This window comes from Hyla sarda, chromosome 3 (assembly GCF_029499605.1).
Source record: "Hyla sarda isolate aHylSar1 chromosome 3, aHylSar1.hap1, whole genome shotgun sequence".
NCBI lineage: Eukaryota > Metazoa > Chordata > Amphibia > Anura > Hylidae > Hyla > Hyla sarda.
In genome coordinates, this window is record NC_079191.1 from 218129677 (window position 1) to 218147135 (window position 17459).

The following is a 17459-nucleotide window of genomic DNA, read 5'->3' on the forward strand; positions in this document are numbered from 1 at the left end:
ATGCTTAACCTCTTAAGGACCCATGACGTATGCATACGTCATGGGTCCCGGTCCTGCGATATAACGCGGGGTCACACGGTGACCCCGCATCATATCGCGGTGGGCCCGGCGTCATAGTGAAGCCGGGACCCGCCTCTAATAGCGCGCGGCACTGATCGCTGTGCCGCGCGCTATTAACCCTTTAGCCGCGCGCTCAAAGCTGAGCCGCGCGGCTAAAAACGAAAGTAAAAGTGCCCGGCTAGCTCAGGGAGCTGTTCGGGATCGCCGCGGTATAATCGCGTCATCCCGAACAGCTGTAGCACAGGAGGAAGGTCTCTTACCTTCTCCTGTGCTGTCCGATCGCCGAATGAATGCTTCAAGCCTGAGATCCAGGCTTGAGCATTCAATCGCCGAAAACACTGATTGATCCATTCCTATGGAGATGGATCAATCAGTGTAAAAGATCAGTAAATGCAATGTTATAGCCCCTTATGGGAGCTATAATGTTGCATAAGAAAAGTGTAAAAAAATCATTAACCCTTTCAATTATCCCTTCCCCTAATAAAAGTTTAAATCACCCGGCATTTCCAAAAATAAAAAAAACATTATGTAAATAAAAATAAACATATGTGGTATCGCCGCGTGCGGAAATGTCCGATTTATAAAAATATACAGCTTTTTAAACCGCTCGTTCAATGGCGTACGCGCAAAAAAATTCCAAAGTCCAAAATAGCGCATTTTTGATCACTTTTTATACCACAAAAAAAGTGAATAAAAAGTGATCAAAAAGTCTGATCAGAACAAAAATGGTACCGCTAAAAACTTCAGATGACGGCGCAAAAAATTAGTCCTCAAAGCGCCCTGAACACAGAAAAATAAAAAAGTTATAGGGGTCAAAAATGACCATGTTAAACGTATAAATTTTCCTGCATGTATTCATGATTTTTTTTCGGAAGTGATACAAATTCAAACCTATACAAGTAGGGTATCATTTTAACCGTATAGACCTACAGAATAAAGATAAGGTATCATTTTTGACAAAAAATGTACTGCGTAAAAATAGAAGCCCCCAAAACTTACAAAATAGTGTTTTTTCATCAATTTTGTCGCACATTGATTTTTTTTCCCGTTTCACCGTAGATTTTTGGGTAAAATGACTAATGTCATTACAAAGTAGAATTAGTGACGCAAAAATTAAGCCATTATATATAATTTTAGGTGAACATTTTTAAGAGTTATGATTTTTTAAAGTTAAGGAGGAAAAATTGAAAATGAAAAAACGGAAAAAGCCCGGGTCCTTAAGGGGTTAAAGGGGTACTCCGGGGGTTAATTTTTTTGACTATATGGCATCTTCTTTTTAAGTTTAGTTTTTTTGCAATATACATGTGTTATATGTTTTGGCAGCATGTGTGTTTTGCTTACCTGTTTGTTGGGCAGGAAGTTCTGTAGTTCAGACTGTTTTCTTTTACTGTTGTCCACAGCGGCCATGTTCTGAGTCTGCTGTGAACAAGATGTCATAGCTTTTTTTTTTCTCTGTCTGCATGAGAAATAAACCACGCCCCCTCAGCTCCCCCCTCCTGAGGTCTTCATGAGAAGCCATAGTACACAGCTCCTCACCTCCCCTCCCCCTGTTCTGTATTCTAAGGATGCAGGTTTGCACAGGAGAAGGACCACAGAGAAGATAAGAGTGTTATCTGAAGGGGAGGATGACAAGGTGCATGGGCTGGGGATGTATAGACTGCAGGGGAATAAATCTCAGACTGGGAATGATTTCTATATGTGAAGGGGGAGGGGGGGGGGGACTCCTGAATGACACATGCTTTGAGTTGTAGTCCCAGCTGTTGCAAAACTACAACTCCCAGCATGACAGACTTTGGGCATGCTGGGAGTTGTAGATTTGCAACAGCTGGAGGCACCCTGCTTGGGAAACACTGGTGTATGTCCTACAGAGGTACAGAGGTGTGGTGAACTACAACCCCCAGGAGACTACAGTGGCAGCATGCTGGTGTTATACCACAGACTGAAGACTCCTGAATGACACATGCTGGGAGTTGTAGTCCCTTTTGTGTGTGTATGACAGTGTATCCCAACCAGGGCTGATTTATATTAGTGTGCTGTGTATAAGGGGGCCGACCCGGGAAAATAGTAGGATGGGTAAAGCCAGAACAAAAAAAAAAAAAGGAGCCTCCCCAAATCAGCAAGGCATGTGGCATGCTGGCATTTGTAGTTTTCAGCACAGCAAGAAACAGGAAATAGAAGCAAACATAGGAAAACAAAGTGGGGGATAAAAAGACAACAAAGAACGAAAATAGAGTAGCTTAAACAACAAGAATAAAAATAAAACAAAACAAATAGGGTAAGTCAAAAATGGTAAAAAAAACACGTTGACCACCGGAGTACCCCTTTAATGAAAAACTATCCGCTATCCGAGAAGACTTGGTAGAGAGGTTTCTATAATCTGGGATCCATGGATTTCTTCCTCTTACTGCCCCCCCTATGTCTCATTGTTTATCCCTTTATTAGTGTAGGAGAGAGTGTCACCATTATACTGTATGTATGCTTCTTTAATATTATTGTTAGCACCTTATATCTGATCATCATATCATGAGATGACATTGTACTTCATACTTCCTCTTGTTGACGATTGCAGACTGACTGACACAATTTGTTGTTTCTTTGTTGCCCTGAGGGGCTTTTGTAACCATTTTTATTATGATGTTTTATTGCATTGTCCTGCTATCTTTTTCATTCTAAATAAAGCTTCTTGGTTTGATTGTTAAAAGTCACATATGTATTCCAGGTCCAACCTGGCTTAAAGAAAGTACATACGTCTGCAGAAAAGGACATTAACACCCACTTTAACAACTGTTCTTGTTCTGCATCATGAAACTAAAATGCTACATTAATGTTAATGTTAGTTATAGAAAAAATTTATTATATAACTAATAACTCTTAATTTTAAGGTTGAAAATGCACACTGCACACCTTGTTAATTTTAGGGCATGTACATGCTGGCGTACCCACAAAATTTTAAAATTAATGGTGTGTTAAAATAGTAGAATAAGCAACAAAATAATTGTGTAAGAATTTTTACAGACTACATAAATAACCCATATGTGGCACTAAAATTTTTCCTACAAAAAAAAAAAAAAAGAAACATCCATACTAATACAGCTTCATGCACATTTTGGAGTGGGTAACGTACTGAGCCGTTTTTTGTTTTTTTGTGGCCTCACTATTGTAATTGTGCCTGTTGGTGCTGCGCAGTCTTCCTTCCTGACATAAACTCCGGCCTCAGCAAAGCGACATGAGACTCTGCCCACCAACGTCACAAAATGCGGGCTCAAAATTAAATAAAAAAGCCTCCAGAGTACGGATATTCATGTTGCTGCATAGTATGTTTTTAATATTTTTTTTATTTCTGAGGAGGGTGGATGGGAAGGTTACGGGATAGTTGGAGTACAGCTATTTAGTGGCAGGCAGGCCAGTCAGGGTGTTACCCGATACGGTACTCCCCCTTCCCTTTCACTCTCTAGCAACACTACTGGTAATAAAGGGTAGATAAAGAACTTCAGCTATTAACATAAGAGGAAACTTTTCTGCTTTAAAAAAAACATTTTTGTAAGCGGGTTTCCCAGGTTTTGTTTATGTGTGATTTATTTATCAAGGTCGTGCGACTATTTGATAAATAGGTCGCATGAAAGCAAAAGAAAGTAAAAAAAATAATTGTCATATAAAATGCCATACTTTTGAAAAGAATGATAAATCTCCTTCCTAGTTACTACGTTCATGCCGGATGAAGTACACCTGTACGAAACAAACCGGTTAGTCGCTTCTGAGCCTCCTGTAACATCCACCTGTCCACCTGCTTCCTCGTTGAGCCTCCATTGTTTCAGTCACTTGGCATTGAGTTGCTGGATCTGTTTTCTTGTTTACCGTATATCTATTTCTTTATTCCTTGGATCCCGGCACCACTACTGGACTATTATTTATTATATTGGTTGGACTGCATTGTTTATTACCTCTGATACGTGGATTTTAGTTTTGGTTATTTACATTTTTTCCACCCCTACATTAGCACACGTATTTTTGTTATGTGCCTCCCTTTATCTTTTTCTCATTTACTTGATGGACTTTTTTCAAATGTGTTCAAGTTTTGGCTCTGACTGAAAAATACGACAGAAAACTCAGATACGCTCACAAAAGGACTTGCCGAATACGTTTAGGTCAGTGGTATTAATGGGGCATGTGTTGATTCGAGGATACATCGGCAGCCGATTTTGAGCTTCTATCAACGTATCTGTGCCTCGGAGGTACTAATCATACTGTGAATACTCCCTAAGAATGAGACTAGCTTCAGTTTTAACATTTATATGATACAAAATACCTATAAAACATCTATGCTGCAGCATTCATTAGCATCTATAACAAACCAGTCTGTAGTACTGTGTGTGCAGTAGCCCCAGTATCTTGTTATTATCACAGAAGGCATGCAGGTTTTTATAGTCAGAGGGTGTAAAGAAGGCAGTAATGGAAAAAAAAAGGTGGTTACCAAGGAAATAAGAAAGCTATAAATTCCTAAGGCTGCAGAGTGGTGTGGTCTATGTAGCTGCTTAAAGAGACAAAATATGATAATTATAGTACTTTGTATGGCAGCGCAAACTGCACAAAATGCTCAAAATACTGTCACGCAAGTATATCTTTTTTATTTTTTGTTTGTTATTGCAATACAACTATATTTCTCTAGAGATATTAAGTTGCACTTCAGTTTCTGTATTTAATGTTAAAGCTCCATTCCCAGTTTTGACCAAAAAAAGGTATTCAGCCATCCAAATATGTTTCATCCATCCGAATTGTTAGGAGAAAGCATAGCCAAAGGGATAGCAAGCTGATAGATCATAAAAAGCTGATTGCTCAAGGTCAGACCGCTGGGATCCCCAGCGATCCCAAGTACAGTGGCAAAAAGTCTATTCAGCCTCTATGGAGCCCTGCCTGAACTTGAAAATGTGTGGTAGCCCCTTGAGAATGAATGGAGCAGTGGTTGTGCATGATGCACTTCATTCTTTCCAAGGACAATTCGTCCCTCTTCTCGGGATCGGTGGGAGTCCCAGCTGTCCGACCCCCAGGAATCAACTTGTTATCCCCTATCCTATGAATAGGGGACAACAAGGTGACATAGGAATACCCCTTTTAAAGAAGAGAAAGATATTATTTTAACTTTAGAATTGTACAGAATATAGTTTGCTACCATTAGAATAATGCCATTTCCTTTTTTTGAAAAATATTTACTTACTAACTTAAAATAACATTATATCATAACAATATATGTTGCTACATTGTTCTTTTTATTTGTTTTTATTTTAATTAAAAAAAAATTCTGTTTTCCTTATTATTATTTTTTTCTTTCTTTTCTTCTTTCCTCAGGTTATATGTGCATTTAATTATTGACTTTTATAAATAATGAAACATATTCTCAGTTGTCCTATTCTTATTTATGTATTTTACAGCTACAATTTAATAACATTTACTGCATCTGTTCAACTTATTCAACTTATCTGTTTGGTATTTTACAGTTTATTGTAATATATATATATATATATATATATATATATATATATATATATATTATATTATTTTTCTTTTATTACACCTATTCCAACTGAGAAAACTACATTATATTTTTATGATAATTAATATGTTAATGTTTATTTCAATTGTAATAAACTCTATACTGATAAAAGAAAATGAATAAAGACATTTATACTGGATAGAAGACATGAAACAGTATGTTCTATATGCAGCCACTAATTGAAATTGATCAATAATCAACAGCCAAACGTTTATTTCCAGAAAAAATGTCAATTACAGTCGGCCAAAATGTAAATAGTATCACTACTGCAATGGTACATTTTATGATCACAACTTTTAATTCTTATAATGTCAACTGTTTAATGTTTCTAAATATAATATCAAAACACCTTACAGTGAAATATTGCAAATTTTCCCATATATGTTTGACAATGTTAAACTTTTTTCATATAGGTGGTTTTCTCACATTCATGTTTGTATCTGTTTCCTTTGTGCAGCATGGGCGCACCCCCTTACATCTTGCATCCAATAAAGGACATCTCAATGTGGTACAGATCCTGTTAAAAGCTGGATGCGAGTTGGACATTCAGGATGATGTAAGTAAAAACTTTGATACCAATGTTAACTCCAAATTTAAAGGGTTACTCTGCTGAAAACATCTTATCCCCTGCTGGGGCACTCCTGTCAATCGCGGGGGTCCCGCTGCTGCAGCATTCCAGTCATTCGGTGCATGGAGCGAACTCCGCTCCATGCCCGGTGACTGGTGAATACGGCAAATGAAAATGGTGGTGTTTAAATATTCAGTGATTTGTTTGTGTCCTTCCATGCCAAACTATAAGTTTATCCCTGTCTATTAATAGCATCCACTTTCCACTCGCAAATGCCGGCATTGCCGGACGTGGTGGCGGAGTTGAAAGCCTTTCTGGAGATGGACAGATTGGATACGGAGAGGCATAGAGAACGGAATGCTAAAAAATTCTTTGCCAAGTGGAGCACTTTTATGGTAGCACATTTGGATAGATCGCAAATTGAGGCATTTGTCACGCCATTCCGCCACACGGAGTGGTATTGTAGGGCCTCACTCAGTGGTACTCTGGGCCCACTGCACCTTCCGGATGGTGTGGGTTAAGGAATATGGGTGGACAGTCGAGCTCAGGGTGACTTTATATGCTTTTGCACCTTCTCCTCAACTGGTCTCATCGGCATCTATTTCCTTTTTCTCTTCTTCTCTTTCTTTCTCCCCACTTTTCCTTTTATGCCATGTCCTTTCCTTGATGCTTCCCATTCCATGTGTCTTGACCCTTTGTTGTAGTCTAGTGTTCTTGTTTGTCCAGGAATGCTTGTAACTGTTTTGGTGTGAGTGGACGGAAGGAGTACTTTGGCCTGATATGCAATATACAGAAAATCAAACATTAGTATACAGCCTATCTCTTGTGGCATTCAGGGTACTGCGCTACCCGCCAATGCATTTTCGCATACCATTACTTTCTCGCATTGCTAGTTTCTCATTGCTTGTAAAATGTGAAAAACTCAATAAACAAAGTTTACAAAAAAAAAATAGCATCCACTTAATAATGAGGGACATTCCAATGATGGAAAATGATGGCGTTTCATTTCTTACTGACCTTGGCCCCTCTGTCATCATGATTGGTCCAGAGGCTGGCTGAAGATTGTGTAGAAAACTCTTATACTGCCAAAACAGCTATGACCTGTAAAGTAATGGGCTCTGAAGAATGAAGGTGTCCTTTAGTATCTGGAACCAAGATCTGATCAACAGATCTTTTAGGTCCTGTAAGTTTCAGGCGAGACCTTTATGAGTTTGAATCACTCTGCCTCCTTTGGTTTGCCTTCTTCTTACAGTTCATTTCGATGCCATCACTTTCTCAGATTAGTAAAAAATAGTGCAGCTAGCTGTCCGTATGGTATAAAAAAAAATAAGTCTAACAAGCCCACTGTTGGTGCTTTCAATGGTGGAAAGGGGACAGCCGATAGCATAGCTATACAGACCCCCTTACTACTAATGTTGATTCTAGGCAAGACCTGAATCACTCTGCTCAATAATAGAAAGAATTGTGTGGCCAAAAAGTTAATTTACACAGTCTTAAAACCCTTCATGCACTGATCACTTTGTTAAGTGCACAGAGGAAACATGAATTACAGTCAGAATGTTGGAATCTCGAGAGATAAGTAGCCAATGGTTTGCACTGCTTTCCACAATGGACCCTTAAATGAACACCTTCACTGCTCTCGACCAACAGGAATACTGAAATCATGGAGGCTACATTACATGTATTATTCAACATTACACTATTGAAAATTGTTAATTTTGTTGGATAAAGGGAAATGTGTTATGAAAAAACCTACCCCACTTACCATCTCTCCCATTCACAGGAGGTGGGGTAAATTGAACCAATTAAGGGAGGTTGGAAGGTTTACATTATACAAGTCATTGTGGGGCAACTACACCCTGCTAGAGTTCATGAAACACGAGAGGTTTGGGGGTATGGAGAGTTTATGGTGTCACTCAGGTGAAAGATTTATTTCTGGAAGGTTTCTTCAGGTCACTTGGGCGCTTTCAAGAGGAGTTTCAAATTCCTCATCAATTTTAAACTTCTCTTGAGAGAGCCCAAATGGCCAGAAGGACCTTTCCATATGCTTTTAATGCCAAACACAAGTTTCCTTTGTTGCATGTAATTGAAGATCTATATTTTGATATATTGGCTGAGACTTGGCAGTCTTCTGGTTTTATTCCTCATCCTTATCAATTTTTACCTGTAAATGGAAAAAGGATGCGGGCCCTCTGGATAGAGAGCAATTAACAATGTTAAGGGACAGGTGGCCATTTGTCTCACATATATATTCCATATAGATTACACCAGACACCAGCATTTTTGCATAATATGTCGGACAAACATATTAGGCTCCTCACCTCAGCACAATAACCACCTCTATACAAATTCTCCATGTGTATTGTCCTACACTGACTGCCACCTCTGTCACACTGACTGTTTTCTTCCCCCCCCCCCCACTCTCTCACTCACTGCCCCCTCTGCCATACTGTTTTCGCTGCCCCTTTCCCTCACACTGACTGCCCCCTCTGTCACACTGACTGCCTTCCCTTACACTGCCTGCTCCCTCTGTTATACTGACTGTTTTCCATACCTCTCTTCTTCACACGAACTGTTTCCTCTGCCCCCGGTTCTTCACCCTGATGGTTTCTCCTGCCTCCCCTTTCTCATACTGACTGTTTCCCCTGCCACTCTTCCTCACACTGACTGTTTTGCCTTTTTCCTTCCCTCACACTGACTGCCCCTTTCTGTTTTCAATCTGAGTATGGAGTCCAGAAGACAGTGCTGTGATAACCACCCTGTGATCCTTCCCTGCTCAGACTGGGATAGTGTGCACTGACATCATCAGGCACGCCCAGATACAGGCTAAATGCTTGAAGAGATGCTCCGCCTCCTCCCCATATCAGTGAGCTATAAGTGGCAGTGTAGGACATGGGGAAATGCTGCCCCTAGCACATTCTTATTTAAAAAAAAAAAAAAGTATTTACATCTTTTTTTTTTACCCTGTCAAAGTGCTTCCTGACTCCTGGGCCCGCCTTGACCCCCCCCCCCCCCCTAATTACTTTGCCTTGTGCTTCAAGTCAGCATCCCCCCCATTACTGTCCCTCAGGTTGGCATCCCAATACCCTCCAAAACACGATTACTGTGCCTTGTGCCTCAAATCAGCATTCCAATACACCCCATTACTAGGCATTAGGTCGGCACCCTAGACCACCCCATATTAATGTTTCCTGTGCCTCAGGTCAGCAAACCCCCCCCCCCCCCCCATTTCTGCATTCTTAGATCAGCATTCTTCTCGCCCAATATTGTGCCACAGGTCAGCATGCCAGCAAACTCCCCCTCTCTCCCTTCCTGAACTCGGAATGATAATCTCACCAAGCACAATGCACTCCTCACTCATGGGGCATCACTGCTGCTGCTGCGACTGTGGCATTGCTCCTTGTTGCACTGGTCCAACCTGACAGTGGCATGGCGACACACCGTGTCACAGATGGGACTAATGCCATTGGATTAGGGTATCACTCCACCTGGGGGTGTCAACTGATGCAATCCGCACCCTCCATGTTTCCACATAACAATGCCACTGTAGCTGTTGTAATCCAATATGTTATTTATGATATTTATATGTGCTGTTTGAGATATTTAGAATGAACAACACTTTGTATGTCCTTTTTGGCTTAATAAAGAGAAGGATTTATAAAAAGTCCTGATGGCCAAATATACTATGTCTGCAGATTTAGAAATGAAAAAGCAATGCCGAAGTTGGAGATGCCAAAAAGTGAGCAGAAAGGTGGAAGGTAACATATAGAGACAGTGCAGACTCTGCTCTTGGGCCTTTGTTGTCTTGCAAGCATATGAAAGCTAAGAGAATACAAGTAGATCATTGTTTTATAGAGATATTATTGTTCAGAAACGGTGGTTGCCTTGTAGTCACATATCCAACATTAACCAGAACAAGAGAATTAAAGAGGGCAGTTGTCATGCAATGCAGCATTGAAGTTGAATGGAGACAAGACGTAGAGTAAGGAAAATAAACAGAAGCATTTTGAGCATTTAAACGTATGCTCTCAAAGTTTCTTTCACTATCGGTAACATTCAGAGTGGAAATGATTTGCTTTTTACTGACATCTGGTGGCATTGTGGAGGAAACACTGGGATACATTATAGTATTTGTTTTTAAACTGATGTGTAAAGCTGGATGGAGAACTTAAACATGTGCTGACTGGAATGGATCTGCGTACCATCTAAGTCTGTGGTGCCACCTGACTTAGGGGAGAGGATAAGACATTTTGAATTTCAACTTCTCTATCCCATCCTCCTTATCTCCAATTCAAGCACATATCCGGGCATTTATGTGTATGGGGGTATTGGAAGAGAATTTTGTTGGCTGACAGCTATCCCATGTATGTCTTCTGTAGGACTACCTGTACAAACAAGAGGAGGAATTATGAACTGCCTCTTTGTGTGTGTATATATATATATATATATATATATATATATATATATATATATATATATAATCTTATAGCATAAGCTTATACAAATGTCAGAAATTTTTAGGCAGTCATATGGTTGTGCAAAAAATTGTTACAATTTGATATGGACAGCAATATGTTGATGCTTATCCCCCAAGATGCTTGTGAAAAAGTAATTGACCCAGAAATCAAATCTATCAACTAACCCCTCCGGTGGAAAACATTATTATTATTTTTTTTTTTTAAATCAACTGGTGCCAAAAAGTTAAACAGATTTATAAATGACTTCTATTAAAAAATCTTTACCCTTCCAGTACTTTTTAGCAGCTGTATGCTACAGAGGAAATTATTTTCTTTTTGAATTTCTTTTTTGTTTTGTCCACAGTGCTCTCTGCTGACACCTCTGTCCATGTAAGGAACTGTCCAGAGCAGCATAGGTTTGCATGGGGGATTTTCTCCTGCTCTGGACAGTTCCTGATACGTGCATTAGGTGTCAGCAGAGGGCACTGTGGACGAGACAAAAAAGAAATTCAAAAAGAAAAGAATTTCCTCTGTAGCATACAGCTGCTAAAAATTACTGGAAGGGTAAATATTTTTAATTGAAGTCATTTACAAATCTGTTTAACTTTCTGGCACCAGTTGATTTTAAAAAATGCACAAAGAAGAGTACGCTGTCGGCACTGCTTATTCACCCCCTGCAACAAGCTTAGGCTGCTCCGGGATCCCTATTAGGCAAACACCTTCCGTATTGCTTGCATCTATGTGGTGCTCAGTGGTCAATAGTATAGTACTAAGCGAAACACTCACTGTAAGACGAACAGAACTCCACGGCACTCGCTGGCTGATGCTTGAAAAGACCTTTATTCCAAAATGCTTGACACACAGGAGGGGGCAGAAAGTGACGGGACTACGTCCGTTTCACGGCATCTCACCGCTTCCACTGGTCCCTACGTCACTTCCCCTTCTCCATTCATTAAAAAACCTTATAATTACTACACCTGTTTGGAGTCTGGTTAACCCTAGACATTCTCTCTAACAGTGTCCATCAGATTACTGCAACCTCCTATTCACATACTGCGATTAGAAACAATGACAGATAATCAATGCTCCAATATATCAAATTGTAACAACATATGGTTCTCATATATATGTGTTTATGGTTACAAGTAACAACATTATATTATGTGCTGAATACATTAATGTCACTCCGGTCATTTAAACCTAAACGGTCCAATGCCCCTGTTCTTAAGATGATTGAGGTTTCTTTTTTCAATAGGCGGGTGTCCACATTACCTCCTTCGGCAGAGCCATCTATTCGGACTAGTCCCATGAAGGAGGTGATATTACAAGTATGTCCTTCATGGGACTAACCCGAATAGATGGCTCTGCCGAAGGAGGTAATGTGGACACCCGCCTATTGAAAAAAGAAACCTCAATCATCTTAAGAACAGGGGCATTGGACCGTCTAGGTTTAAATGACCGGAGTGACATTAATGTATTCAGCACATAATATAATGTTGTTACTTGTAACCATAAACACATATATATGAGAACCATATGTTGTTACAATTTGATATATTGGAGCATTGATTATCTGTCATTGTTTCTAATCGCAGTATGTGAATAGGAGGTTGCAGTAATCTGATGGACACTGTTAGAGAGAATGTCTAGGGCAGGGGTCCTCAAACTACGGAGCGCATTTTTTTGCCTTAGAACATCCCTGTGTTCCGAAAGATGCTTTCGGAACACAAGGATGCCTCTGTGAAGTCCCTGCGGCCCGCGTTTACTTTAAAAACGCGGGGACCGCCGGGAGCAGGCACACGCAGCGGCGTCACTGTAGTCCCATGCGTGCGCCCATGGCAACCGAGCGCGGAGCAGCGGAGAAGAAGAGAAGAAGCGAAGACGCAAGGACGCGCGCGCTGGTAGTAGGTAAGTGTTTATCAGTGGCGCGTCCCTTCGGTGTTCTGACCACCGATCCTCTGGTCCTGCTGTGGCCGGAGCAGTGGTCGGAACACTGAAATGGGGCAGTACACAGGCATACAGCCTCCAGCCATACTGTATCGCTGGAGGCTGTATGCCTGTGGGGAAACATACTGCCAACATAATTTGGGGGACTGTACTGCCAGCCTAATGTGGGGGAACTATACTGCCAACGTAATTTGGGGGACTATACTGCCAGCCTAATGTGGGGGAACATACTGCAGAGTAATTTTTGGTATAAATGACACATTGGGGGAGATTTATCAAAACCTGTTCAGATGAAAAGTTGCAGATTTGTCCATAGCAACAAATCAGATTGCTTCTTTCATGTTTGAAAAGGCCTCTGAAAAATGAAAGAAGCGATCTGACTGGTTGCTATGGGCGACTCAGCAACTTTTCCTCTGGACAGGTTTTGATAAATCTCCCTTATTATCTTTATTCTGTAGGTCCATACGGTTACAATGATATCCAAATTATATAGGTTTTATTTTGTTTTGCTTCTTTTAACCCCTTGACGACTACAAGCATATATTTGCACTCGTGGCCGGCTCCCGTTAAGTGAAGCACGTTCAGGAGCTGAGCGCGCTTCATACCCGGTAGGTGCCAGTTGCTATCAACAGCCAGGACCCGCGGCTAATTCCAGACATCGCCAATCAGGCTGATGTCCGGTATTAACCCTTTAGACGCCGGGTTCAAAGTTGATTGCGGTGTCTCAAATGGGAGAAAAGCATTGCTGGTTAGCTCAGTGGGCTGTTTGGGACCGCCGTGGTGAAATCGCGGCATCCCAAACAGCTGAGAAGACAGCGGGAGGCGTCTTACCTTGCTTCGCGCTTTCTGATCGTTGCTTTACTGCTCCATGCCTGAGATCCAGGCTATAGCATTGCAAAAAAAAAAAAAAAGGGTAAAAAAAATTGTTCATAAATGTGATTTAACCCCTTCCCTAATAAAAGTTTGAATTTCCCCCTTTTCCCATTTAAAAAAATAAAATTATACTATTATATATGGTATCACCGCTTGCGTAAGTGTCCAAACTATAAAAATATAATGCAAATTAAACCGCACGGTCAATGGCGTACACGTAAAAAATTCCAAATTCAAAACTTGTGTATTTTTGCTCACTTTGTATACCCTAACAAAATTTATAAAAAGCAATCAAAAAGTCCAATCAAAACAAAAATGGTACCAATAAAAACTTCAGATCGCAGTGCAAAAAAAGGAGCCCTCATACATCACTGTATATGGAAAAATTTAAAAGTTATAGGGGTCAGAAAATGACAATTTTACACATACTAATTTTGTATGTATTTATAAATTTTTTTAAATAAAACCTATATAAATTAGGTATCCTTGTAAGAGACTAGTATACAGAGAAAATATTACCAGATTTATAAAATTAGATTAGGCTAGTTGATAAATCTGTAACATTATTAGACTGTCTAGTCTAAGTTTAGGCCAACTATTAGTTGAATTAATCTAGGGCTGAGTGATTATTTAAATGGTTTAATTAAATAGATTATAGCCCCACCCTGTGGGTCAAGTTACTGATGGGCTGAGGAAGGCAGTAGTAAGGCTAAGTTTCCCCTTGGCTTGTTCTCTGGCAATTTTTGGAAAAATGCTGCTGCAGTTTTGGAGCCAAAGTCAGAAGTGGATCCATAAGGGAGGAGAAGTGTAAGTCCTTCCTTTATATGTTCTTTTCCTTTTGAATACACTTCTGGCTTTAGCTCAAAAACTGCCTGAAAAAAACCAAGTGGAAACTTAGCCTAAGACGGACTGCTTCTTGTATTGGAAGATGTCAGAAAGTGAGGCATAGTGCGTTGCTGTTGCTCTGCATATATTGGCAGCAGCACAAGATTTGTGTTACTGGCCACTGCACATGGCACCAGTTCTAGGAGGATGAAGTAGCAGCTACAACCAAGGGACAGCCGCAGCAACAAGATTCTGATAGAGGTAATAAATCACAGACACACCAACGGATCACACAATGGCGAACAGTACTTATAGTCCTTAAAAAAAAGCAGAAGGCTTTACTGCCCTGCTATGAGAAATGGCCAAGGGAGGGTGCAAGCTGGAGGGTTGTTTAAACCAGTCCACATGGTGAATTAAGAAGCTAAAGGGGCCTATCCAGTCACTTGACCCTTTCCAAAATACAGCAAAAAGTGCTTATTTGGTTCTCTCCATATAAACATTCAGCTCTCATGACAAATACCAGTTGTAGATCCAGATCTTCAGACGCAGAAGAGTGACCTAGGGCAGATAAGTATATTTTCTTGTTAGAAGTCCTGGACCAGAAAACATTTAACTGTTTGTTATGTCTCTTGTAGAACTTCATTAGAAAGGCTATCCAGGTATAGAAAAACATAGATTATTTCTTCCAAAAACAGCATCACACCTGTCCTCAGGTTGTGTGCGGTATTTTGTCAGGGGAACAGTAACCCATATCCTGTAGATCTATGCAGATATTCATTATCTATAGCTATACCAGTGTCCTCCTCATAGTAGTTTCTACAGTATCATTTGTATCATTTGATGCAATAGCAGAAAAAACATCTGAATGGTAAGTAAAAACAGAACTAAAATATAAACCCAGAAGTTGAGTTGACATAAACTGGACTCAAGCCAAGTAGAGTTAGGCTATATTTCCATGCAACATGTTTAATGCAGACATTTGTTTCCCATACATCTATGTATCTATCTAAAAAATATGTGCACATGCTGCAGAAACAGTCTTGTTTTATGTGTGAGATACATTTCTTTCACAGAAATCCAAATGAACCACATGTGAACATACTCTTATATGTGCTAGAAGTCGTCATACAGAGTCTTTTGCTGATATAATCAAATTATAAAGTTTGTTTATTATCTTTTTTATTGTTTTATTCTGTCGTTTCTGTCATGAATATTGAAACGTTATTTATTTATTTATGTCATAGGGGCAGCAGACAGCTTTGCACAGGGCAGCTGTGGTGGGAAACAGTGACATTCTTGCAATACTGATACAAGAAGGCTGTGCCTTGGACAGGCAGGATAAGGTATTACCACAGAAATTAACATTATTAAAATATGTAGTGGTGTGCCATCATGGAGTTACTATGGCATCTCCAAAATGTGGTATGAATTTTATTTTCACTCTCTAAGGGTACAATTACAGTATACGTCAGCATCCCACCAAAAATGGGAGCAGCAGACCCCATTTACTTCTATGGCCAAACAGTGCCGCTCCCTTGTTCATTTGAAATAGCACATTACATCCATAAGGAGTCATTAGGTGACTCTGTTTGGCCATAGAAGTGAATGGGGTCTGCTTCTCCAGTTAACAGGATACATCAACATTCTATTTTTGGCAGGATGCTAACATATACAATTAACCGGACCAGGAACACAATGGGGGGTATTTATCAAAGGATTTATGTGTTTTTTTTTCACGTAACTTTGGCGCAATACTTTGGTGCAGTGTCTTTTTGCGCCAAAGTTTGGCGCATCTTCTCCACTGTCATTTTTACAACTTTCCCAAAATCACACGGTCCTGTGTGTGATTTCAACTCAAGTCAGTAATTGAACATTTGCACCAATTGATCTTTGGTGCAATTTTGGCGCAAATACCGTTTTTTTGGCGCAAATCCCCGCCAAGACATTTTGCACATGGAAAACACACTTACCAATGTCAGAAAATGTAAAGGCGTCAAAATACATTAAAAATAGTTTTGGGTGAAACCAGCGACGCCTCCAGGGCTGCTCAATACTATCCTGCGACATAGTTGTCTCTGAGGAACCTTTACCCTCCGTTGAGCCAGCATTGGACATGGCCACACAGGTTCAGGAAAGGTAAGCACTAAAGCAGTGGTCTCCAACCTGTGGACCTCCAGATGTTGCAAAACTACAACTCCCAGCATGCCCGGACAGCCAACGGCTGGGAATTGTAGTTTTGCAACATCTGGAGGTCCGCAGGTTGAAGACCACTACACTAAAGTAACAAAAAAACTACCCAAGATGAAAATAAAATCCATTTCACATGGTGGCTATAAACCCTACAAAAGAAAATAACTCATGTCGCTTGCTGATATACTGCAGGAGGGACTCCGAAATGGCTGCTCTACAGGGTAAAATACGCCGTCCTCTGTGGTGGTAAGTTCTGTGTAAAAGGCGCTGTGAACAGCTGATTTCAACATTTGAGACAAAATTGCTAACAACTTGCACCAAATGATAAATTTGGTGCATGTCCACGACAACCAAAGCGGAAAAAAAAGGGTAAAAAGAGACTGTCAACAGGCAAAATTGATAAATACCCCCCAATGGGATTATACACTAAACCAAAATCACAATTGACTGCCAGCTCTCTGGTGTGCAGACCCTATAAATTATGTCTATGATTACAAATGACTGAGCTATTGTGAAAATTCGGAAATGGGTGGGGACTGGGTTCTCTTCCATTGCTTTGGCTCAACTTTCCTTGCTGACAACAATAAGAAGTATGCAATAAAGGGGTTATTGGGAACTGTCCCTTTTTTGAAGCATGATGATGTCATTTGCCAGTGAGGTCGGCAGGTTTAAATTTGCCCTCAGATGAGAAATCTGAGGGGCATGCAAAGAATCTGAATATGGAGGTTCTCTGTGGAGGATGGGGCCCTGGACTGACCTGGCTGACCTTGCTTGTGCTGCTATAGGGCCAGCTGTAGCCCAGGGGTGGCTGCCTTTTCCTCAATCAGCTGGTCAAGTGGCTGTGAGGGTGACTGGTTCAGTGTTCTGGTGTTTAGCATGGCCAAGAGGCTGTTCCTTTGCTGGGCCAGAGGAGGAGGCGGGTGCAGGCTGTGTGAACTGTGACATGTTGGTAGGCCCTGTCACCATGACGCTCTACTCTGGAAGCCCAGCA

General features: G+C 40.5%; 1 protein-coding gene across 7 annotated transcripts in view; it reads left to right on the forward strand.

Annotated features, from left to right (window-relative positions):
- Nucleotides 1-17459, forward strand: part of ANKRD6 (ankyrin repeat domain 6) — a 186334-nt gene that overhangs the window by 133733 nt on the left and 35142 nt on the right. For all 7 annotated transcript variants that reach the window (XM_056566104.1, XM_056566105.1, XM_056566106.1 and 4 more), the window contains 2 exons: nucleotides 6066-6164; nucleotides 15523-15621. In XM_056566104.1, coding sequence (XP_056422079.1) covers nucleotides 6066-6164; nucleotides 15523-15621 — 198 coding nt within the window. The remainder of the gene's footprint in view (nucleotides 1-6065; nucleotides 6165-15522; nucleotides 15622-17459) is intronic.